This window comes from Lissotriton helveticus, chromosome 7 (genome assembly GCF_964261635.1).
Source record: "Lissotriton helveticus chromosome 7, aLisHel1.1, whole genome shotgun sequence".
Taxonomy (NCBI): domain Eukaryota; kingdom Metazoa; phylum Chordata; class Amphibia; order Caudata; family Salamandridae; genus Lissotriton; species Lissotriton helveticus.
Window position 1 is genome coordinate 127,854,513 of NC_136068.1, and position 25,353 is coordinate 127,879,865.

General features: G+C 43.3%; 1 protein-coding gene across 2 annotated transcripts in view; it reads right to left on the reverse strand.

The window, feature by feature from the left end:
* RTEL1 (regulator of telomere elongation helicase 1) overlaps positions 1–25,353 on the reverse strand; it is a 246,674-nt gene that overhangs the window by 197,584 nt on the left and 23,737 nt on the right. For both annotated transcript variants that reach the window (XM_078651687.1, XM_078651688.1), the window contains exons 3-7: positions 22,515–22,713; positions 16,676–16,769; positions 15,890–15,971; positions 1,476–1,536; positions 1,040–1,115 (exon numbers count right to left, since the gene is read on the reverse strand). In XM_078651687.1, the coding sequence (XP_078507813.1) occupies positions 1,040–1,115; positions 1,476–1,536; positions 15,890–15,971; positions 16,676–16,769; positions 22,515–22,713 (512 nt within the window). The remainder of the gene's footprint in view (positions 1–1,039; positions 1,116–1,475; positions 1,537–15,889; positions 15,972–16,675; positions 16,770–22,514; positions 22,714–25,353) is intronic.

Here is a 25,353-nt window from a genome sequence, read left to right on the forward strand (position 1 = left end):
ACCGGGACTCTGTCTCTATGGCAGGGAACCGCTGTCCATCAATCAGCGGTATTATGAGCTAATCCATCCATTCAATGACAAATAACAATATGCAAGCCTTCTTTCTGAACCATTCTTTATTTATATTTGTTTAGTATACACATTTTAATCACCATGTAGGAAAAAAACAGAGACTTGTCGCATTGTGCCAAAAGTGCATACTAAACGCATATAAAAGATGAATGGTCCAGAAAGAAGGCTTGCATATTGTATTAATTACAGTCATTGAATGGATGGATCAACTTGGGGTACTGCTGACTGATAAACAGTTCCCTGCCCTAGAGGAAGAGTCCAACAGGACCACTGGTTCCATATTATAGATATACCCTGGTCCTGGTGGGCACATAGGGTTGGTCTTGGTTACATTACTTACTTTAGCAGAAAAGATTTGGGCACAGTCCTACCGCTGACAAGCCAACGTGCAATATCGGAGAATAACAAGCATTTGAGGTCCAAGAGCAAAACAAAACAATATCAGCCCTGGCCTTTCCAAAACGACTTAAGGAAAGTTATAGATGGCCAGAGAGACTTCAAGAAGACGATTAAAGGACAGATAAGGACCTGCTTCAAGAAGAAACGGACTGTGCCATCAAGGAGAGCCAAAGATAGCACTTAAGTAAAGACAGTGGGAGCCTTTAAGTAGAGACAGGGGGGCCGTCAAAGACAGAAAGGTGGCACTTTCAAGGAAAGGCAGGGGGACCTTCAAGGAGAGACAGGGTGAGCATTCAAGACAAGACAAGGAAGCTTCAAGGAGAGATAGGGGAAAGTTCAAAGAGAGACTCTGGAGGGCCTTACAGAGCGGCAGGGAAGTACTCCATCTGTCTGGATGGATAAAGCGAGAAACCACCATGCACTCGTCCCAAAGTCTACAATGGTGAACATCACTTCCCATCTACACAAGGTACCATTACAAAAATAAAGAAATGAGTTCATTGGGGAGAGCCAATGTTCCTAGGAAGTCCAGAATGCTGGTGGGGACAACAGGCAGTTCCTGCCTTACCTATGCTTAGATCCACTTTTAACCAGGTCCTCAATGTCCAGGATGTTGTTGACCAGATCTTTCTCTGTACTCTTTTCTACAAAGGATGGAAACAGTAACAGCACTGTTATTCCTCTGCCAAAGGCTGCTCATCAGTCCCAGCCTTCAGCACCTTCTGGTATTTCCAAAACCAGGAAAGTCTAATGAATGCACCCAAGCCATGATCTCTAGACACCCCCCCCTCTACTGCAATGCTTGGTTCCAATGTACGTCAATGCACCTCATTCATTAACCTCTGCGTCTCCAGTTTAGGGCTTCCAACCCATCATGCTCATCCGCCAGCTACTTTAGCCTATGACTTTAATCTTGGCAAAAACAAGAGATTCGAATAATAGCGCAGTACGGCGGGTAGCTCTGCAAAGCCCAGTGAAAACAGGAAATGATGCCCTAGCCTCACCTTCCACGTTATTGTAGAAATGACATGTACGAGTTGACACTTTAGCACGGCACATGTGAACCTGAAAAGGAATAAAAGTTTAAAAACAGGACTGGTGACAATTAAATGAGCTCATTCACTAACATATACACATAATTATAGACCTACATGACTCCACAGGCTGGCTAACATATAAACATTTGCTATGCACTCTGGAAGTGCCTGAAAGGGTAGGGTTTGAGTCCGCCATGAGATCTGGATTACCAGTAAACAGTTTTCAATTATGGGCCTCTGTAATACATTTTTTTAAACCTGAATATCTCCACCTGTGTGTTGGATCACAGAATACTTTTCTAAAGAGACCGATCGTGTTCCAGATACATGTTAGACATTGCGTATGTAAAGGCAAGGTTATCTTTCTTTTCATAACTCCAAGTAGAGTTAAAAACAAACTTATACAAAGAACTGGACTGACAAGCCCTTTTAAACTCTGCATTTCAAATAAATAATGTTATGGACACTGACTATGCAGCAGCCTCATCAGAGAGGAATATGGGAGTCACTCTAAGGCAGCAGCCAGCCCCAGAGTACCAGAACTCGAACGGTGGCAACCCTCACTCCTTATTGACGGGCAAGTTAGTGGAAGAATCTTAATTGCAATTATAATATCTTTGCTCTCCTTGTTGTATCAGGGAGGCAGGCACCTGGTCTACGAATTTAATGAAGATACCTATGATGAACAATGATAGACCTCTTTCTCCTTCCATTCCCAAACAGTTGGATACCTGCCATCATGTGGAGGGACTGAAAGCTGCTTTTCATGTAGCAGTATTTCAGATATTTACTAAGCTGATACACAGCTTCTGTCTCTGTAGATAAAAAGCCAAGCTCCCCGGCACAATGTAGGTGTGCACACCAATCATTCTCCGCTTTACAAAATAAGCCTTACACTATGATAATATTGATTTAAGTCTAGTGGTACGAGGGAGGGTGCTGGAAACAGGAGTATGTATTAGTAACAGCAGAGTTGTCATAAAGTGAGCTATTTCTTTACTCATAGTTTCTGGTTTCTCAAGCTCTTAACTGTGAAGATGCCGCTCCATGAGAAAAACGAGGGGGGAGGAGAAAGGCAGTATCACGTGCCCATATCTAGGAAAAATGATTCTACTGGCAAAATTGTGTATTACATTGTCAAGATAAGCTAGCAAAAGGCATGCAGATTGGAAACTATGCCTCATTGCATACCTCTCTGAAATAAACAAGGCAAGTGAATGCCACCAACGCAATCTTAGCTCTATGGAGAAATGTGCACACATTCAATGTTAGGGACATTCTCTGAAAGTAACAGCAATGGGAAAGGAAGAGTTAATGTACCCAACAAGAGTGGTCTTGAATGAAAGCTTCCTTTATATGCCACATTGTAGGTAACACAGCACTGGTCACAATGAAGGCAGTAACCCTACCACAAGCTCTAAGCTCAACTGAAGAACAAGTGTATCATCAAATTTGTTGTACATTATCAGTCGATGAAACATGAGGACAAGGAAAGAAGTTTGCGAACAATATCTCCTCCTAAAAGAAAAATTCAGTCAGCTCTTTGGAGGGTGAATACTATCATGTAACCAGTACTACTTGAGTGCTACCTTTCATTCATCAAAAACGAATGCACCGACATAGCATGGAGAAGTGCAGGTGCATTCATCCCCGAGTGGGGAAATCTGGATGGTGAAGTACAAGGTGTTGAGTGATAGTTTCAATCATCAGCAATGACAATGAGTAGCCTTTCTTCAGTGTGTACAAGATATGGGCTACAGAAAAGGATGGCAAGAGAAAGTACACACAGGATTTCTTCCAACAGTGCCAGCAGCCTCCCCCTACATAGTGTTTCCTATCATAACCTTCTTTAAAAGAAGAAAACAAACACGGGCTGTTTGCATCGCATGTGGTACATCCTGGGCATGGAACGGATATCCCTCTCATTGGCCTGTAAGGGAGCGACATTTCCGCATATGTGGGGTCCCTTTCTAGTGCTACTGTCTACTGAATTTAAGGAGATTACTTGACCCAAATACCCGAGGCTGTTGCGCCTTGCTGATCCGGTGCAAGTGGACTCTCAGAACACGAAGAAGGGGGGTAGATATGCTTAAGGGAGGGGGTAGGGGCAGGGCGGAAGTGGGAAGGTTCCCGGGGTGGGGGCTAGTTATGGAGTTTTCTAGCAAGCTCCTATGGCTTTCCCGAGGAAAGGGACACCAGAATGTGTCTCTTAATATGCTAATGTTCTTTTGTTCTATGTGGAAACCCTAATAAAGTAATGTTAAACTAAAAGAAGAAAACAAGCAAGGGGAATTAATTTCCCATCACCCATCAGCACAGGAAATGACATCAGGGCTCCCTGCACTCCCCTCCCCCAGGACGTACTTCATGGCAGCTGCACCAAAGACAAGCAGCGGTTGCGCCAACAGTGCACCAAAGGCAAGCCTGTCTGTGCCTGGCCGTGCCTGGACGGCAACCAATGCCAGGAACCCTGGTCCGATCATCGCCCAGCGATACTATGCACCACTCGTTAGGCTGCTAGACTCCGGACGCCGTTCCCCCAATGCTGCTGCACTGTGCCTCACGCCACAGTAGGAGCTTTCACCTGCACCCACTCCCAGTTCTCCAACAGCAACCCACCCACACTCCCAGGCAAGTACTAACAACGCCCTCTAGACTCCCAACACACAAGCCACACAACCATAAACAATGCCTACAACTACACCATACGCCTCAGCAAACCTGCACATCAACACCCACTCTTATGCATGCTTCTTAACACATGATCACTCAGCAAACAGATAACCGAAACATGGAACGTGTTGAGCAGCGACACTCTCGACATCATCTCCATCACAGAGACCTGGCTCAAACCCTCATCGGCGCCCGACATCACCACAGCAATCCCAGGCTACACGATTGCTTAACAGGACCGCCTTCACAAGCCAGGAGGAGGACTCGCAATCATCTACAAGGAACCTATCAAATGCATAACATTCACAGAGAACAGCACCCCATTCATGGAACACTCCCCTACTGACCACCCGAACCACGAGCCAACTTTACCCACCTCATCCCTCAATTTGTCCATCCGCTCACCATATACTCCTGAGCCTACATTCTCCTCGGTGACATCACCTTTCACCTGGAAGACTGAAACGGCCACTGTTGCACAGCACTCCGACAGCCTGAGCAACATCAGACTCACCACGCTTGTCTGAGACCCAACACACACTGGACCCCATCTTCACCGCAAGCGACAACATCAAATACAACTCCACAACACCGCTCACATGGACTGACCACTCCATCATTCACTTCCAAATCAACACAGCTTAAGTCAACACGCCTACCATGGTCAGCATTCCAAGTCGCAGCTTGGGCAAAAGCAGACTGGTTCAGCGCCTTTATCACAGATTAACTTATCCCACAGGTAACGTCAACAAGGACATCAACTGCTTCAACAACTAGATCATGAATTGTGCGGACTCCCTCACAGCCATCAAAGATAGTAGATCATCAAACAAGCAGGCCAATTGGAACATAGAAAACTTCTGAGACACCAAATGACAATGTAAACAGCTAGATAGGAAATGGAGAGCCAGTCAGGACACCACCAATAGAACTACTTACAAGGCTGCACTCAGATAATATCACCAGCAAATAAGAGACACCAAGAAACAAGCATTTGCAATGCAATAGGTCTCGCATTTACGCGAGTTAGAGCTATTGGCATTGTAAATGACCATGCCTTTTATTTTTGTTTTGCTTTTTAAAACCTAAATATAAAGGCATTGTCATTTACAATGCCAATAGCTTAAACTCGCGTAAATGCGTGACCTATTGCGTTGCAAATGCTTGTTTATGAAGCCCTACTCCACTCCTAATGTTCATTGTCGTCCAACAACCAGCCACTCTGCCCTTCAGGAAGTGCGGACTCCTGAGTAGCTTTGGAGAATGTAGACGCGCATAAGGTAATGAAACACACTTTTCAGAAGATGCCTTCAGTACCATTCCAAATACCCCCTGGGCCGATCTCCCCACCGTCTGTAACTTGTGCATCTCGCTGGAGCACGATAAGAGCTGGTGCTATTCTTGCTCTGCTTTCAGAAGCTAGCAAACTCTGCATCGGAGACTAGACAGACTGGGGTCCCACTGCAGAATGTACAAATCCTCTTCGGAAATATCTGATATTTTCTGTAAGGTGGGCACGCTTGGTGCCAAGAGAGAATCTGGTGATTCACCTGGTCGTCGGGCCCACTAACCCAGACCAGAGATCATCAGCTCTGACATTTCAGAGCCAGGAGAAAGAACAAGGACTTCTCATTCACCTCTGTCTAGCACGGACCTCGTCTGAAAACCACAACACTTTTTCAGCCGCTCCGTCCATGTCCAGGTTGCACGAAAATGCGCCTCCCGGGAATGGATTTGTGCATTTCCATAGCGCCCCACGATAGCCGCCTTCTGTGCCTGCTTTGGGAGTGCCTATCAAGCCAATGGTCACACGCGGAGGGTTACTTAGAACATCTAGTGTTGGTAGAGGCGAGCACCCATCACGCTCTGCTGTGGTGAAACAGCAACAATCTGAAGCAGGGCAGGCCTTTTGCAGGCCTAGTTCCACAGGTGACAATCACCACAGATGTATCTCTAGCCAGCCATGTAGTACATCTCAACAACATGGCAGTCCAAGGTCTGTGGCAACCTCAACATCGAGGTCTCCAAATCAACCACTTGGAACTGTTAGCCATTCATCTAGCCTTTAACCCCTTTCTTCAACAGATTAGAGGCAAAGTAGTTCTTGTGCACCCAGACAACATGACTGCCATCTTGTACCTACAAAAGCAACAGCCGTCTGTCCTTGCATAGAGAATATGGGGCTGGGACATCCACCTCCAGTACATCTCCAACCAAAGAGTCTTTTGGGAGTGGACACCGACTTTGCAGACCTGCTCAGCAGTACGCAGCAACAAGCCCACAAGTAGGAACTCCACCCACAAGTCCTACACCCTTACTTTCAGAGATTTGACACTCTAAGCATAGAACTTTTCACCACAAACAAAAATACAAAATCCCCAACCTTCACCGCCTGGTTTCCACACCCCCAGTCCATGGGCAGTGCTCTGTGTATGATTTGGCCAGGAATATTTGTGTGCAATGTGTTCCTCCTCTCCCAGTAATACCTTACGTGATCAGGAAGCTGAGGCAAACATCCCCCACACACATCCTGGTGGCTCCAATGTGGGACAGACAACCATGGTTCTCAACCCTTCAGGAGATGTCCATTGCCTCTCACGAGAAGCTTCCCAACAGGCTGGATCTTCACACAAAAAACCACAGCAAAGCCCGACATCCAGATCCCAAGCAGCTCAACTGGTGATTTGGCTCCTGTGGTCCTAGAGTTTAGTTCTCTTGATGTATCTTAAGTATGCATAAACAAACTTAGAGAAGTTCATCGGCCCGCTATGCACACCTGCTATCCTGCAAATTGGCAGTGTTTTGTCCACCGTTGTACTCCAAACCACATAAACCCTCTTATGCCTACTGTTCAAGACAATATCTTTTACCTTGTACATTTACAAAAATTAGGGTGGGCCTTCACATCAATTCGGCTACACCTAGCCACTATTGTTACATATGCATTATGGTTTCTATGGAAGGCTTTCAATGTGCCAGTCCACCAATGGTACCTCCAGCCCCAGTCAGGGGTCTCAATATTGTCCTTACCAGGCCTATGGGGCCCCCTTTTGAGCCCCTACATTGGCATTCTCTGTCATTTCTTTCTGGAAAAGTTGTATCCATGTAGCCACAACGTCTCTTAGACTTATCAGCTCCAATGCTGCTGGAACCTTTTTTCAAGGTGCACAATAAGAATGGTTCTTAAAACCAATCCTAAAGCCTTACCTAAGGCTGTCTCCTCATTCCACCTTAACCAAACAGTTGAGCTCCCAGTCTTTTTTCAGCGACCTGACTCAGTAGCTGAGCGAGTACTCCACACACTTGGCATCAAGCGTGCTCTCAAGTATTCTATAGATAGGACCAAGGCCTTTCGCAAGCCTTTGCCTTCTCACAGTCTCCTAAAGGTCATCTCATTTCTGTGGCAGAGATTGGCTGGTGGATTGTTAAATGCATCCAAACCTGTTATGCTAAAGTAAAAAAAAAAATCTTCTCATCCTAAGCCACACTCCACCTGCAATCAGGGCACTTACCATAACAGACATTTGTAAAGCTGCAACATGGACTATGTAAACAAGAGTTTGGGACGTCTGTTAACCAACGGACTAGATAACTGTCACTTTTAGCCTTTGAAACTCAGCAACGCATTTTTGTAACTCTAGTTTCTGAAGCTTCTGAAAGGACGAACACTAAGTAAATGCACTCGCAGAGTAAAGTTGTAATTTTTATGCCAAGTTTGTTGCAAGTGCGTTCAGCATTTTGTTTTGTAGCAGAGAGCATAGATGCCTATGAGAGTAGCTAAGCATGGTAATTGTCTGGCTTATGTTTACGGATCTGCACAACATTTGGCATTTATTAGCAAATTTTCCTCCAAAGGAAATGCTGTCTCCTGCTGATGAGACCGTATTAACCGCTCCAGTTATAAGAGACGAATTGTCAGGGAAGGAAATGATAATGAAGCGGACATAAGAGTTCTGTGCATATCTCTGCCTGCTACTAATAACCTTGCATGTTTCTTATTAACAACTTGTTGGACGGCTACCACCCTGTCTGACTGTTTTTAGCAAGAAGGGGGAAGGTGACCAGGACCAAGCTGTGCTTTAAACTTTATTATGTAATTCTGCGGCCGAGACATTTTCTGAATAATCGTGAATTGCCACATGACCCCCCCCCCCCATGTGCCGCATAGTATGCAGATTTTATCCAAAATATGTTTTGTTTCTAGCTTAAACAGGTGCAAAGCTAATAAAAACGCAACAGCATGTATTGACTCCCAGTGGAATGCCCTTTGCGTAGTTTGACAGATCACCGTTCAATTGCGGATTACTGTAACTGGGTGTTAAACTGAATGAAAAACTAATTTTAAAAAATGTAATTAAGCACGAACGTATGCCTGGAAGCGTCTTGGTGCTGTACGACGGGACAAGGAGTGTAGTACTGGGTTCCCAAACTGGTACTACTGAGATGAACCCTCTGCCCAGACAGTGTTACATGTCTACAAATGGCAATGATACTTTCAATGTGCCGCACTATGCAGCACATTTTTCCTTTTCTTGCTGTATAATGTAGCCAACCCTTCTGCATAATTTGGTTTTCCCCTGGTGCATAGATCCAGCAGGCCTGATTATAATGCCTTATTCATCTGGCTTGAAAGTACAGGTTGAAATCCATTCTGCTAGACAGAATCCAGTAAAAAAAAAAATGTAAAAACCAACAAAGTTTTCAGGGAGGCTAAGAACAGGGGACTGCTTCCTGTAGTTGAAAAATGTCTGAAAAGTAAAATCATGTCTTAGAATGTTTTTTTGTGATCCTGCATATGGAATATCTGGCCCCACTACAGTCGGTTTCATTTGTATGCCTGTTATTGGCTGTAGGTTGACTCTTCCTCTTACTTGTCTAACAGAGGGACCAGGGTAGGTGTCCCAGACAATTGGATTTTGCCTGTATTTTCACCTGCGAGTGTTTTTTTTTGTGAATAGAAAGAAAACCATGCAAACAAGTTGCTTTTTTATGTATCCCAATAATCTTTTGTATATGACGTAAACCATTACCAAAGGTAATTGAGGCCCTTGGATTCTTTACAGCATTAGCAAAACTCCAGTTCGCTGCTCAGCTCCAAATCATACATAGGGCAGCCTCCAATCCATGTCAGATACTAAAGGCTTCCCTTTGTGAGGGCTCCGAATTCCTGATGGGATTTGTATCCCTAAGCTCACCCCTAGCCCCTCTGTCTCCTTAGACACCAGTTTTCTTTTCAATTAAAACCCTCCTGCGTAGACGTTTTGGACATTTAATTTGCTGTCAAGTTGAGATGCTTGGGATTTCCTACGCCGGGATCTCTCGTAAAATCGCAAGCGGACCTCGACGTCTGTGTTTCTCAATGAAGAGTATTCAGGCTTCGGCCACAAAGTCTCAGGTTCTCTGGACACCAGTGCTTCAACACTGTTTGTTGGACTGTAATCTCTGGCAAGATGGTATAGGAGTCATTGTTAACTTTAATGAAATAGCTCTTTAACTTGGAGGAAGGGGGTCCTTCTATTGTCGCTGGCCCAAGCTACCTTCCATCTTTTTACCCTTTCACCCTGGTCATCCTCATCTTCCTTACTGATCACCATTATCTGATTGATTTGCCACGCTTTATAAATCCGGATTGATTGTGTGAAGGATGCTTTGGTTTCAGAGCACACTTTTGATGGGAGAACTGGAGCCCATCGAGGGAAAGGCCCTAGTTTGTCTGAAAGTTGTGGCATGACTTGAGAAAAACAGTGCATGTGTAGGGAAGGCAGATCCAGCCTCCAGGCCCAGCAGGCCGAGTCTATTGACTGTCTGTTACAGCATTGTAGTCTCTCCTCAAAGTCGCTCGTGCCTGTCCCAGGCCTCCTTAGCCTCTCCCTCCCCTTTGAGGGTGGCCGTGTCCTGGATGACTCCCCTGATCTCGATCTGTAGTGACTGTATTGGCGTCTCTCACCTGGACTGTGGTGGGATCACAACGGGTCGCCATGCCTAAGAGTGCACGTTTCCTCGTGTGTGCTGAGAAGGCGAGGTGGGCCACATGCTATCCACCGGTTCTGTCCCATTTGCCTCCTGAGCAGCGGCCTGCGGTAGGCTGAGACCCCCTCAGACGTCTCTGCACACGCGGGTGGGAGAGAGCCTGCCACCAGCCAGAGAGTTCACCCGCCTGTCCTCCGAAGGATGCAAGGGAGGGGCCCTGGCCGCAGGCGGGCCGCAGAGGTCAGTGTCCAGGGATCGGGTAGGGACAGGAAGCCGGACATGCCTGGCGCGCGGGCAGGACGTGTCTGAGGCTGATGTGCCGCGTCATGAAGGATTACAAATGGAACCATCATTAGCGGAGCACCGCAACCGCCCGTTGTAAATTGATTGAGCTTTCGCCCCTGGGGTGCCGTACACCGTCCCTCGTAATTCATGCTTCGCGTTGGTTCGATAGCTCAGTGAGTCAAGTCCGTGTGACTGAGAGCTGTTGGCATTCCCTAGGTCGGCGATTTAAGTATAGGAAAGACCAGATTAGGTTTTAAGAAATCCCTCTTTCTTCGAGAGGGTTAGGTGGGCGGTGACCCGGTTGTTCGCACGTTTAGGCGCGGGGGCCAGCTGCTCTCCAGGGGTGGCGGCTGGATATCTTCCTTGGAGAACAGAGATGCAAGGTGACGGAAAAGGGTCATTAACACCATCCGCAGAACACACGACGTGGTAACACGGGACGTCCAGCGTGCGCCTGGGTAAAGTCAGGGTACGGATGGCTGCGGGGTCAGCCTGTTTGAAAGCTCTCCTTACAGCGAGATAGAGAGACCTCTCTGGCAGGGCACAAGTCCTAAACAAGCAAACAAATCCCTCCGCCCTCCGCCCTCACTTACCTACCTCCGGCCGCTGGAACACGCTGTGACGCACACCGCAAGTCGGCCTGGAGCGCGCCTCGGCAGAGACGCGGGAGGACAGGAGCGTGACGCGCGTGAACGTGCACGTTGACGTTCCCGCGCGTTCACGGACCTGAGTCGGCTCGTGCCCAGCTCTGTGTCGGGCTCGTTCACAGCTGCTAGTCCCTTGACAGGGATCAAGGCGGCTATAGAACTCGCTGGCGGGAGCGCTTCGCGCTCCAACACCAGCGAGCCCTAAAAAGCACTAGTGGACCACATTAAAGTAAGCTGCCAGGATATCTTCTCGATCGTTAAGGATTTCACCTCGCCATCAGCCACTGTCAACAAAATCACTGTCTCCCAACAGCTCTGCGACAACCTATTTAACTCCTTCCACAGCAAAATCACAAACATCTACATTAACTTCGCACACCAACCCAACCCCAGAGAACTCATTACTAACCTACCCAACACCAACCAAAACGGTCACCTGACTGAATGGACAACCCTCATCAGACAACAGCAATCATGTGAACCATCCACTCAGAGGCCCCAACAGACCCATGCCCCCACCACATCTACAACCTGAGAACATCCCCAGTCAGCACCACCCAGACCCACATAATGAAATTCAATCAGCTCTGCCACTATTCCAGATGAATGGAAAAGTACAGAAATCAACACTCTCTTCAATTAGTCCACAGCTGATCTGAAGTAACTTCCGATCCATCTCCCTGCTTCCCTATTCAGCCAGTGATTGAGAAGGCCATCAACAACCAACTCACAACCCACGTGGAACTTCACCATCTTCTAGACAACACTCATTAAGGCCTCAGAAAGAACCACAGCATCGAAGAAGCACTCATCGCGGCCACCAACAAAATTTTAATCATCTTGGACTGAGGAGAAACAGGGCCTTCATCCTGCTTGACTTCTCTCTGCCCTTTCATAAAACCCTCATCAGAAGACTCCACAAAATTAGCATACAAGGATCCACTCTCAAATGGATCTCTTCCTTACTTGGGGGGAAGAATCCAAAGGGTCAAGTGGCCACCCTTCACATTAGAGACCAAGAAACTCATATGCGGAGTCCCACTGGGATCATCCCTTAGCCCCTCTTTTCAACCTATACATGAGACCGCTCACCAACATCATCCAATAACAAGACATCACGTCACCTCTTATGCCGATGCCACCCAACTCGTCCTCTCTATGACGGACAAGACAACCACCACCAGAATCAACTTCACCAACTGCATGACATTGGTTGCAGACTGGATGTGAACCAACTGCCTAAAGCTCAACTCTTAAATTCAATGGGGTAACCCTGTGTCCCTCAGAACCTGGATATTGATAATAAAGTCTACAGATGGTTCTGTCGGGTAAACCAATTGTTTAATACTTAACGATAATTTGTAGAAACAAAGTCTAATGAATTACTTTATAGACCTGTAATGGAACACACACACAGAGCTACTCATTAGTTCAAATGTAGTATTTACTAATTCGTATATGGCTGTCACATCTTATAAGTTCAACATTAAGTAACATATAAATAAGGTGATTATGGTATTAAGTTCAACTCTGGCAACAAGACCTCCCCAAGGAACTCCACCGAGGCGTCAGAGCTAGGGCCAACACCCACACCCTCAGACCACGCCAGAAATCAAGGGATCATCCTAGACAACAAGCTCAACATGACTGCTCAAGTTAAAGCAGTTTGCATCTTCTGCTTCCACATCCTATGCATGCCTCGAAAGATCTTCAAATGGTTGCCTCAGAACACCACACAGACAGTCACACAAGCACTCATAACCAGCAGGCTAGACTACGGCAAAACTATCTATGCCGGAATCTCCAAACAACTCCTACAGACTCCAGACCATCCAGAACACCACTGCAAGACTCATACTCGACATCTCACGCCGCACCCCCATCAAACCACACCTCAGGAAGCTTCACTGGTTCCCCATTCACAAGCACAGCCAGTTCAAACCTCTCACATACAAAGCCCTCTAAACACAGGACCAGAATATCTGAACAGCCGTATACATTTTCACCATCCCGCCAGACTTCTAAGCTATGCCTCACTCGCACACATTACCTGCATCTGCAAAAGCAAAACTGGGGGTCGCTCATTCTCCTACATCGCACCCAAGACATGGAACAACCTCCCTCAACACATAAGAGCCTCCTCCTCACTTCTTGAGTTCCGCAAGAAGCTGACAACCTGGCTCTTCATAAAAGTAACTTGGGGGCCACACACCAATACTCCTGCCCACGCACTAGGATACTCATATAACACAACACAAAAATGGTTTCATTAGCTAGAGTATCAGACCTCAGTATATTAAAAAGGAAAGGACCAGCAGACTAGACATTTGATGTGTCATTAGCTGTTGTGATACCCCTGTAAGAAAACTCGCCAGGGTGTGCAGGGCCTAAAATGTAGAGAGAAGAGTAAAAAAAACTGTGGCAAGTAGGAGTGACTATTTTGAGTGTAGGGTCTTCAGAAGTTTGGACCCACTACACCATTTTCTTCAATTCAAGCGCAATAGACTAGCTTTAACTGTCACTGCATCCATGTTGTTTTCTTAAGCCTCCTTTGAGTTATAACTCTGTCAACATGGACTCATCACTTTGAATATTTGAGTCAAGGGGCAAAAGGCTGCTTGTTTTCTGTGTGCTTCTTTGAGACATTGTTTGAGAAGTTGTATATCGGGTCATAGAATTACACTCCACAGGTTTGGGCACTTTATCTTAACCCATGCCTATCAATTTGGATCATGTAAATCTTTGTCAGTATTAGTTAGTCACAATAGCTCTGATACATCCAGGCAAAAACATGGAACACTCAATTCATTGTGTATTATGGAGGTCAGCTATCCCAGGGCGAAGACAAGAGTAGACGGAGCAATCTCCACAATGGCAAAAATCATCTGAACATGTGTGCCAGCCTGCCAGGGTAACAAAAGGCTTGTTATGTAGTGTATCAGGGCAACAATAGGAGATGTACTGGTGTAGTTCTTGGTCAGTCACTGTCAAAAATTGCAGGCTTCAGTGTTTAATTTGTAGCAAATGTAGATTAATAGTTTACTTTGTAACAAATAGAGGTTGTAGGCTGTACACCTTATTTCTAGGCTTGGGCCCAGAGCATGGACACTGTCCAAATATATAGCTTGCAGGGAGGCAAAGCTCCCAGAGGAGCAGTTGACCCTCCCGGCAATAACAGTGATTCTTACTGTTGCATGTCACAGACAGCTACTAGGGCTCTCCCTCAATAGAAGAATGACGTCCTGTTCTATTGGTGAGGGTCTCAGTAAAAGGCCCCCAGGCTCCACAGCGCTGGCCCTCAAGGCCCACCCAACATCCTACTGAAGGGGCTGTTCACCAGTGCTTAATTTGTTAAAAACGAAGTGCCACGGCCCTCGACAGGAAGCCAAAGCAGCTTGCATTTCCCTTTGCCTCTGCCAGTGCTACTAATGACTGTATCAGCACAACAACTAACCATCTCACGCCTTAAAGTGTGACAATACAGACTATTCCAGACCACTAAAAGCTACAGGAATGGCTCAGGCAGCAAGTATTTGCTATTTCCAATGCTAATTAAACCAAAGACTGTCAGTAGACAAGCATGGCTTTCAATCTCTCAGGGATGGGAAAGAGGCACAGCCATGATTGTGTAAGGTGGGCATGAGAGGCAAGATTCTATGTTTGGCGACTTGAAATATTGTCATATATGAAGACTACTGCTTCCTTCTCTTTCCATTTCCGAGTCCCAAAAACAGGACGAGGAAGAAAGCGCGCTTGACAAAGACAGGGAGCTGAATGGCTTGAATATCCAGGCTTCTGCTCGGTTACCTAGTTTGCGTGAAAGTGGAATATAGTGGTTTTAAATATGCAGGTTGAGCAGCCAAAACATTTCAATTAGGAGTGAAATGTGAAGAGTGATTCAAAGCTTGGGGTTACATTTGGAGGTTTTCTCTTGTGTTTAGTCATTCTGAGAGTGGGAGGGGACTTCAATTTTGTCAGGTCACTTGTTAATGCTTGTTCTTTGAAGGAGGGAGGAACTGAAGGTAGGTGGGTTCCTAGAGTGGCTCTTGGTTTCAACAGTTATCTATCCATTGACTCTTCTGGGGTTTTGCATCACAACAAAGCATAATCCATGCAGTGACCAGTAAGTATTAGAGTGATTTGAATGATAAAAATGTTAGAAGTTCTTTGTCCCTGGTACGCCATTTGAAGGAGTCAGTTGTGTCTGGGTTTTGTTGAATTGATAAAATGTGGGTTGGACAGACTTTTGTTCTTCCAACATAGAAATGTGAGTCTGTAGCAAAAACAACCTTAACTTAAAATGCTTCTGCGGGCCTGTGCAAAGACAGTGATATTCTGGGCTTTTGAATGTTACAATCTCATGTTGAAGAACTACATGTGCCTGTCAAGTCCTATACCAATATAATATGTGTTCCCTTCATCATGTAGGCCCACAAGTGTTTTCATTGTTGATGATGCCTTCTTTAAACCACTGTTTAATAATGAGGAACATACTCCAACTGACGCATGAAATGTCTACATCAACATGTTTACTCCTCGGGAAGGTCTACAATAACAGAACAAGCACAACAAGCTCCATCCTTGGAGAATATCTAAAGTCAAATCTTCCAATCACAGGCAGAATAATTGGATATTTGCTCTCTTTAACAGCATACACTGTCCCTTGTGATGGTTGAGAACTGCATGCTGAATTGCATGCTCTCTTAAACGGTTTCCTAAAAGCACCCAAGTCTGATCCTGCTGAGAATGACTGCTCCATAATTACTCCAAGACCAGTTCTGGATTCCTGAGGACTGACAGACATACCTTCCCGTGGTTAGTCTCCTGCTTCATGACTTCAGGGTGGATACACATCTGCTCCCGGGAGCCCAGAACACAAACCTTCGGCCTATTTTAAAGAAGAAGAAAAACTGTAGCACTATACATGATAGCTAGAGAAACACAATAGAGTAGCAAGCACTGTCACCCACAAATTCACAGATTCTGTTCTTTAACAACAATCATGGAACTGCAATATAGTGTTTACTGCAGATAAGTCACCAATCAACAATGTCACTCGCCACACACATTATGCTTTAGCTTTTCAATCATGTACATTTTGAATGACCAAGAATAAAAGGCGCAAATAAAGACTTATCCCCTACAACTCTGGGAAAAATCTGCACAATCTTTGCCACTGCAAATAAAATAATTAAAAAAATGAAGCAATAATGAAATTTCTTTCAGAAATTTTGTGCATTAAGTTGAGAAGCAGGGATTTCTGTGCAACGGTAACATTCATGAGATTAGTACAAATAAAGATATTTTACAAGAAAATACTATCTGTCTCGGGTCTTGCCAACCCACCAAAAAGGATCCATCTCTATTCCTCAAAGTTGCCACTCCTTAATCAGCGCAATCCTGCTTCTGAGGCCTTCATTCTCATGCATGGCAACAATGCCTTTGATAAAGCACAGGATTCTTGTTCATACTCCTAGCTGCTTTGCATGCTTGAACACCAAATTATTTCCCCTCACTCAGTACATGCTCAGCTTATATCTCGGATCCAATCTTAGCAATGGCAACGGAGTCACAAGCAGCAGTTTTATTTACCTGTATAACGTGTTCTTGAGCTCACCTATGACCTGGGTAAGCTGGGAATGGGTCCTGGATGCATATATGATCTTAGGAATATCAGTGTAGTACGCTGCAGAAAAATACATTGACAAAAATCACTGACTGATATCATCACCGCTCACCAAGTTTCTCACATCAAACAGAAACCATATATTTCATCACATACAGAAATCTTTTTAGGGTGCCCAATAAACACGCCCCAAGCAATAACTGTTACAGTGAGTAAAATTACCCTAAACATCCTGACGGAAGCTCAAGAAATGCTAAAAACAGTGTAATGAGCAAAGCAAACTCAAGCCAGAAATACTGAAAGAAACTAGCAAATTATTTTAGATCCAACAACCTGATAAACAACAACCCTTTTGCAGAAATTAGATATGCCTCACATGGCGGGCAGAGGAGAGACTCTTGATAAGAAAGAGAGAAACAGGCTATGAAGAATATTGTGAGAAAAAAAAACTACACATGAACAAGTACTGATTTACACACTCTTGTTCATGACAAAGTATATGTAAATGAATATGCAAACCTTAATTGAGGGGAAAGACCTGCAAGGCCCACATATTGATATGGATGATATTTTACACAAGAGACCTCGGGTGAAATTCCCAATTTTTGCCCTTTGTGACGTTTGCAAGATTTCCTGGCTTGCGTTCATCAGAGTAAATCTTTCTAGCTCGCTACAAGAATTTTTACTGCATCGAGAGATTATTTTCCCTCTACTTAAACCCAGCCAAGATGGAAGAAGAATAAAGACCTTCTATTCAAGTTTGCCTTTTCAAAGAATGAGTCTATGTTTATTGGCAAGCAAATTCAAACCAAGATAAAGGCAAGTGGGAGGGAACTGTGGTTCACAATAAATGTCCTCCCACCATATGTATATCAAAAACCAAAAGAGCACAGTGAACCAACGATGCTATCCTTATGAAACGGACTATTATGCTTGAGCTACATTTAATTTATGACATAGAACCCTCTACCATCAATGGTGGTATGTTTCATCATAGAGTTCCCTCCTACGCCCAAGACAAACTGAAACATCTGGTGGGCTCAACCATGTGGGGAGCACAAGAATGCATGTTGATGATTTTTACATAAGTGATGGAATCCCCAATAAAAATACTTTTGTAATTATCTTATGGGACACGCAATATACTTGCTGATCAGGCTAAAATCGGGAAGTGATGTTAGGAATATAATTATTTCTATGTCAAACGGGCAACATTTTTCAGCCATAAATGAAGCCCTCCACGGGTCAATGATTTTCATCAGAACCTAGGGTTCCTAATGCTAGATCTATTGTAATAAAGTTTATGTGGAGTAAGGTATAGGAAGGGAGAAAAGTAACAAACAATTAAAGAGTGGAGAGGAGTTGGCCTAACAGCTAGGACGGTCGACCTTGAATCTGGGGAACTGGGTTTGAGTCTCGGCAAAGACACTGAACATCCTGTGATTTCTGGGCAAATCACTTAATCTCCCCGTGCCTAACAAAAACAAATGTGTCCTCATGTAATGCAACTGGTGCTATGAAAAGCGCTCTGATACCCGATTAGGGTCAAGTTCGTGCTATATAAAACTCTGTAAAAAAATATTTATTTTAAAATAAAGGTATACTTAAAGTACATTAATGCTGGTATATTGATGCTGACGATGATAAAGAACACACATAGGTCAATAGCTATTTACAATCACATAACAATATAAAAATATAAAATGGCTAGTAAAGAAACAACTGTTGATGCCACATTGAGTGGCACCCAACTGATACACTGCAAAAAACACACGTGAAAAAGTCACACCTATATGTGAGAGATCAAACGAGTAGAATCAGTATTTATATCTTCCCCTATAGCTGATGGCTAATTGCCCCATAGACAGGAATTAGCAGAACCTCCCTGTAGTCATACACTGTTATGAGATGGAGGTAAGTAGAGTGGCAGTACATTAGAAAATAGAGGGCTTTGTCATGCCGCAATGAAAGGTCAAACATTAAAAAGAGGAAACAGAACTTTACAGGTACTTCATCATTGGAAGGATCTAACACCCCTCTGAATGGCAGTGATCGGGTGTGTGTTGAGCCAAACAAGTACTGAAGGAGTGGAGAGAATCAATGGACAGCATAGCACAATTGGATGAAAACCTTCTTCAACAAGGCTGACTAGTCATTACCTCAGGAAAGACCGCAGTGATTGTGAAACATTTAGGTGATTACATCGATCATACAATTACAATAGATCGTTTGACATCATGGAAGTAGGGATGGAGTGTGTATACATTAGACTATAATATGAATATGCCTTCACTGAGAGTTTCTTTTTGAGTTATTTACATTAACAATGATAAGCAGTTATACCGCAAAGCGACTCAGGAGTGAATATGTCACAGGCACTTCATACACGTGGGATTCAGCATCCTATGAGTGCTTATGACATTGGATGCAACTGCTTCCGAATCCCAAAGCTGCTTGTGTGTCTTCCATTCAGTACTTATTTGGTAAAACAAGCTCCTGACAACTAAGCTTCATCGGAGTGTTGGACGCAATGTACACTAGATACTAGGTACACCAACGTTGATGAAGTAAGTGGATAATTCTGGTCCCTCTGTTCAATGTTTGACCTCTCATTGCAGTTTAACAAAGTCCTCCATATTTAGTGACCTGCCCGTTTACTTACCTCCTGCTGGTAATCGTGTGTGAATACAGGTAGACACTACCAGCTCCTCTCTATTTGGCAAAACTCCTCTACTACTGGGTAGGATGAGATACTGACTCTAACCTCCTGCCCTCTCACATATAGAGTTGACTTTTTACTAGAGTACTTTCCAGTGCATTCCAAAGAGGGAATGAATGCAGATTTTCTATGCAGGCAATATATATTGCTATAGGATTACAAATATGAATTGGTATCTGTGAATTCTTCATATCTATATTATAGTCCTCAACATACAACATACCAACATCAATGATACTGCGGGTACCCAGGTAAGCGCCGAGAGGTGCTGCACTAGTGTTTCACTAAATGCCCGGATTGTGAATTACTTTATTTGATTGCTTCTGTGTTTCTTTTATTTGAATGGTGCTTTTCACATACTTGGGCGTATGTTATCCTGCCAACACACATCTGCCTCTGTTGAGTGGGGGATTTCTTGTGTTGTTTTGTTTGTTAACTTTATTTTTTTTAAGTTTTGCACTGTTTTCTTTGAAAATGCCAATAAAAATATATATTTTTAAAAATCAATGATAATGCAAGTATACCTATAATTGTTTGTATTAGCTTAGTTTTCTCCCTCCACATAACTTACTCTTAACTATATTAGGCTACAGACAGAATTAAGGTGACGATGACACGGACCTGTGTTGGGCTTCCTTTATAACTGAATCAAGGAGACCATTTAATGGGGGAATGACTGTAATTCCTAGTGTAACTTCTTGATTTTGGTACCTATTGTAAAGATATTGGGGGTCCCACTGGATATTTTTAATTTTTCATTTAATAGGGATGGGGGTCCCACTGGAAATTTTTAAATTTTCATTTAATAGGGATCACATCGCTTGTGGAAAGATCCGTCCAAAGCCATATTCGTACTCTCCACATGGGTGAGTCCACCAAGGTGAAGCACTTTGTCCTGGGTGTATGATGGAATCCTATGATGAAGCATGCCACCAATGCCAGCTGAGGGTTCAGAGTCTTCAATTTAATATAGTTCCAAGTATGTCCGTTTTATGACAATTGCATAGTTTGTTCATTATAGTCTTTTTTCTATTCACTGTACAGAGGCAAATGTATATTTGTTTCTCTCCAAGTTCAATTTTTATGACATATGGTCACAGTGGTCATAATGTTCACACAATGTGGGAAACACTGCAACAAGTTTGCAAAGTTCTTCATGCAACAGTTTGCAAGAGAAAAACATTTCAACTTTACATCTCATTCTGAGCTTTTGTAATCAAGGAATCTGTTTGGTAAAAGGATTTAGCTACTTTTGGGGAAGCGTGTTCAGCTTTGAGATCCTCTAGCTTGCTTTTGGCGAGAGAGCTAAATAAAAGATGTCCACCATTAGTCTATAAATTTCTGTTTTAGATGTATTTCAGTTTGGTAGCAGACATCTGTGCTGCCTGCAATATCATGAAATACTCTGCTTATTATTAAAGAATTTGGCCAACTCATTACAATGGGTATCCTATAGTTCAGCAATAGTTGTGGATGTGTTAGTAGTTAGAGGTCATACTATTTCAAATAGTTTCCTGGTTCAGTTTCTGATGCTTTGATTTGGACTTTGAGGAAAGCAGTTATTGTACACAAGATATTATTTTTATATTATTTTGTGTATTTTAAGATCTTGGTTAGAACGGGTTGGGGTTTATTTGTAATTGCCTGGAAGACACTCATGGCTTCAGGAAAATATTTTGTAGAGATCCAAGCGAGTCTTAGGACAAATGGCCCAACAACAGGACCAACACTGTGCCTAAAGGCATCTAACATCCCTCAACATCGAGAAATAAAACAAAACAAGATTTAGAGAGTACATTAAAGTTTACTCTTTGGTTTAACGACTAAAAACAAACTAAAAATAAAAAAAGCTTTAAACTAAAACATATGTCCAGACACTGAAGGAAGGATAATGCAGTAAAAAAGAAAACAATACCCTTTACTTGGAATGCATCTCCTCTTATTTTAAGAACAATGATTTAATGATCAGGTATTTCTTAACTAGTTTGCCTTAATTACCTTGCGCTTTATTCAGCTTCGAAAAAATCTCTTTGATCACTTGCAAAAGCGAATGTGGCAGCTATTCAATTGTTTCTAAATCAATGATGCATTATGTCTGATGGTGCTTAACTGTGCTCACCACTTTCTCTTTAGGCAGGAAAGCATCCAACAGCTAAGACGGATGCTGTCCCATTCGCTGAACAATACATATTCAAAGTTTATTATCACTTTCAACAATAAAAGTGTTGCGGAAAGTAGGCTAGGTGTACAGGATTGCCAAGTATGGTGTGGAGGATATAGAAGCAGACAAGAAAAAAAATGAAACTGTCTGTGCATGTGGAAATTATGCAAAACTAAGTGTCTTGTTCAGTGGTCCGCTAGCACGGAAGAATGCTGGGTAAAGCCTATCAGTAAGGGTTTCCCAAGTCTCTGGCTAAAGTATAGACAGCACCAACACCATCAACCAAGGAAAAATGGAAGGAGATGTTGTCAATGGTGTGCTGTGGTTCAGATACCCCATATTGTTACCCAGGCATTACCACATTGTATAATGCTGGGCGACTCTTTAGTTTCCTGTATATCAGATCCCTATTAATCTTGAAGGCACTTAAATAAAATGCATAATCACAGTACAAAAATGATATGATAGTTGGAATCATGCATAAAGGAAAAAACCTCTAAGGAATAATTACACCATGTAAAAGAGAATGCAATCATCAATATAAGCAATCATGTAGATCTCTTTGAGAATGAGCTTTCTGACCACACAAACATCACATGCAACCGTAAAGCTTTCCTTAGCCAAAGTACCATTCTGTCACATCTCCTAAAAATCTAAACAAGTGTAAATGATGAAAACATATGAACAATTAAACAAGGGGACATAAGGCAAAGAGAGGGATCACACAACATTCAGACAACTTCTTCCATATTTTGAAACTTCCCGCAAAAAAAAAAACACACAATTTCTTCCCTTGAAAAAAAACACACAATTTCTTCCCTTGAAAGAGAACAAAATAATGCAAGCACAAGGTCATTTAGCAAAACAAGCTTCATCAGTAGATCACAAGTTTCAAGAGAACAAAGGGAATGGCAGGTCAGAGTACCTGTGTTCTCCCCGTCAGTCGCTTTGTTTCCCCAAGACGCCAATGGAGTGTCAGGAAATAGCTCTGCCCCATGTAATCGCTCAGAGATCTTCCGTGCCGAGATAGTATCTTTAAAGTGCTCCCTCCAAGCCAGTGTGGAGCAAAGTAGGCAGAGAGTCTTTCCTGTGCCAGTCGGACTCTCCAAGATGCCATTTTGTTTCTGCAGTTGGATGAGAGAGGATCAGAGTGACTGAAAAGAAGGTTCCTTTTTACCTTTTATACAGTATTGAGATCAGTGTATCTGCAGAACGGACTTCATTAACATTCAAGTCAACAGATGCTCATCACATAAACCGGACAATTTTTGCATGTGTTATTTTATGTTTAAAGTTTTGTAGCCAATTTTTATAATGTTGCTCTAAAAGTTTCTGAAACCAACTCCAACCAATGCACACATATCCATTATCTGATCACTCAAAAGAGTCATTTTTAAAAGTTTCTGAAAGTGGAGAGGAAGGCCAGTTGATTTATGGGAAACGGAGGAGGGAATTCCAATGTTTGGCCACTAAATAACTGAAAGCTCGACCTCCACAGCAAGATTTCTTAAAGTCATGTAGTCTAAAGTTATACTACTGCGCAGACCCAAGAGAGTGAGTTGGGCAGTATCTTTGAAATTTCTCCTGCAGATAGAGAGGACCATTTTTATTTACTACCCCTATACACCAGACAGAGAGATTTAAACAGCATTCTCTTTTCAACGGGAAACCAGTGGAGCAAGTGCTTAAAAGTGGACATGTGCAATTGTCTTTTAAGACCAAAGATCAGGCCAATAGATATGTTTTACAGTACTCTGAGCTTCTCAATAAGAACCTTTAGAGCTCCCAAATACAGGCGACTTCAATAGTCAATCCTTGATAGGATTAAGGCCCGAGCCACCAGCTTACAACCTTGCTGAGGAACAAAAAGGAACACACAATTTTGATAGTCCAATATAACAGTGAAAGGTTGTCATCCAAGGAGACTCCTAAGGTTTTTACCACTGTTCTTGGGGCCAATGGGTGGCCAAGATTAATCAGCCATCATTAATCAGACCAGCTTGTTTAGTTCTGGCCAAAGACATGTACCTCCGTGTTGTCTTTTTATTGAGCAGTACAAGAAACGAATCTGCTGCAGCACGGGCCATGCAGGGCCCCAGCCTTGTGTACCAACAAATGAATTTAACAGTAAAGGAACAGTGGATAACTAGTACGTACCCCACTTTTTAGCACTGAATTTGTAGTTGCGGACACATATACTTTAAAACTCACACTATTTTGATCTTGATATCCATCTAGGTGAATGAAAAGCTGGGAATAACCAGCATACATCATTAAGCAATACCCAAAATGCTTGAATATGTTCAGCTAAGGGGGTAATGTAAATATCAAAAAGGGTAGGGAATGAAAAGGCTTGGGACACTTCATGGTTTAACAGAAAAAACATCTGAAAACGAAGGGGCTGTTTTACCTATGTTTGATTGTTAAGATAGAGGCCAGTCTTTGCAAGGCCTGCCCAACTCTAATCTCTGGCTTCCTTGATAGCAAAAGATCATTTAAGATGGTGTTGAAGGCAGCCAAAGGTTTAGGAGTTTGGGCCATACAACCACCCAAATTCAGTACACACCATAGCTCATCCATTCCTGCCATCAAAGCAGATTCCATGCTGTGCATTGGTCTAAACTCTGAATGAGCTGGAGCCAAGGCCAATTGAGATTTTCAGAAGAAATGACAAAATGTGTTTACATGCTTCTCTGAGATCTTAACAGGCAAATGCAAAAGAGATCACATCTGCACATCTATTGATATACTAAGTCTAGGTGTTGATTTTTAATCGTACTACTAAGGGGTGCTCATATGATGTTGCAATACCCACCCACAGGGGTATTTTTAACTCTAAGACTACAAAGTCTAGAACAATGCTCAATCACAGTACATCAGAGCACACCCGATCACTATATCTATGATCCAACAAGATACTGAGACACAAGATGCGTTCCAATTGTTCTTGTGAAGTGTCCTTTCAATAAAGTTTCAAGCACAATCCTGAATCAGGTCTTTTCCGTTTGACATTTATTTCCAATTTTCCAAACACATGAAGAACAGCAGCAGCCGACGCGCGTTTCGCCCACTGGGCTTTTTCAAGGCTCTGAAATGAATATTTATCATTTTATTTCCGTTGCCAATCAATGCTGGCCCGGCTTACTGAAGGGAGGCTTCCGTGATAGATTGCTGCCGAAACAGTAGCAAGTAACGTTTGGCCCGTGGTAGAGCAGCGAGAAATGGTTTCCAACTGTGCAATTGTTTCGGAAGCTACCTCCTGATCCTGATAATCGCTACCATTCTTAAAAGCTTGTGTAGGTCTTTCGGACCTTGATACGTCCGTTCTGTGTCTTAACTGTACGTGTTCTTAGTCGTGACTATCAGGTGATAAGTCACAACTACGAACACAGACAGCTAATAAAAAAGATATAGTGATCGGGTTTGCTCTGATGTACTGTGATTGACAGGCATAAGACATATTGGTCGGAAATTTGCCAGGGCATGAGGGTCAGCTGATGGTATTTTTAAGATTAGTGTGCTAACAGCTTGTTTCCAATTGCATGGAACTGACTGTATAATCAGCAAAGTATTTCAGAAATTGCTTAAAACTGGCAGAAGCACGCTAATAGCACAATGCAAATCCTTGCCGAACAGTTCCTTAGGCGATCGTGATTTTACACATAGAAAAACCTCAAGTAGAGATTCCAAAGCCTTGGGTTCGATCTCAGATAAAAAAGGCTGCAGCTATTAAATTCAGATATTTACCCTTCAAATAGTTTATG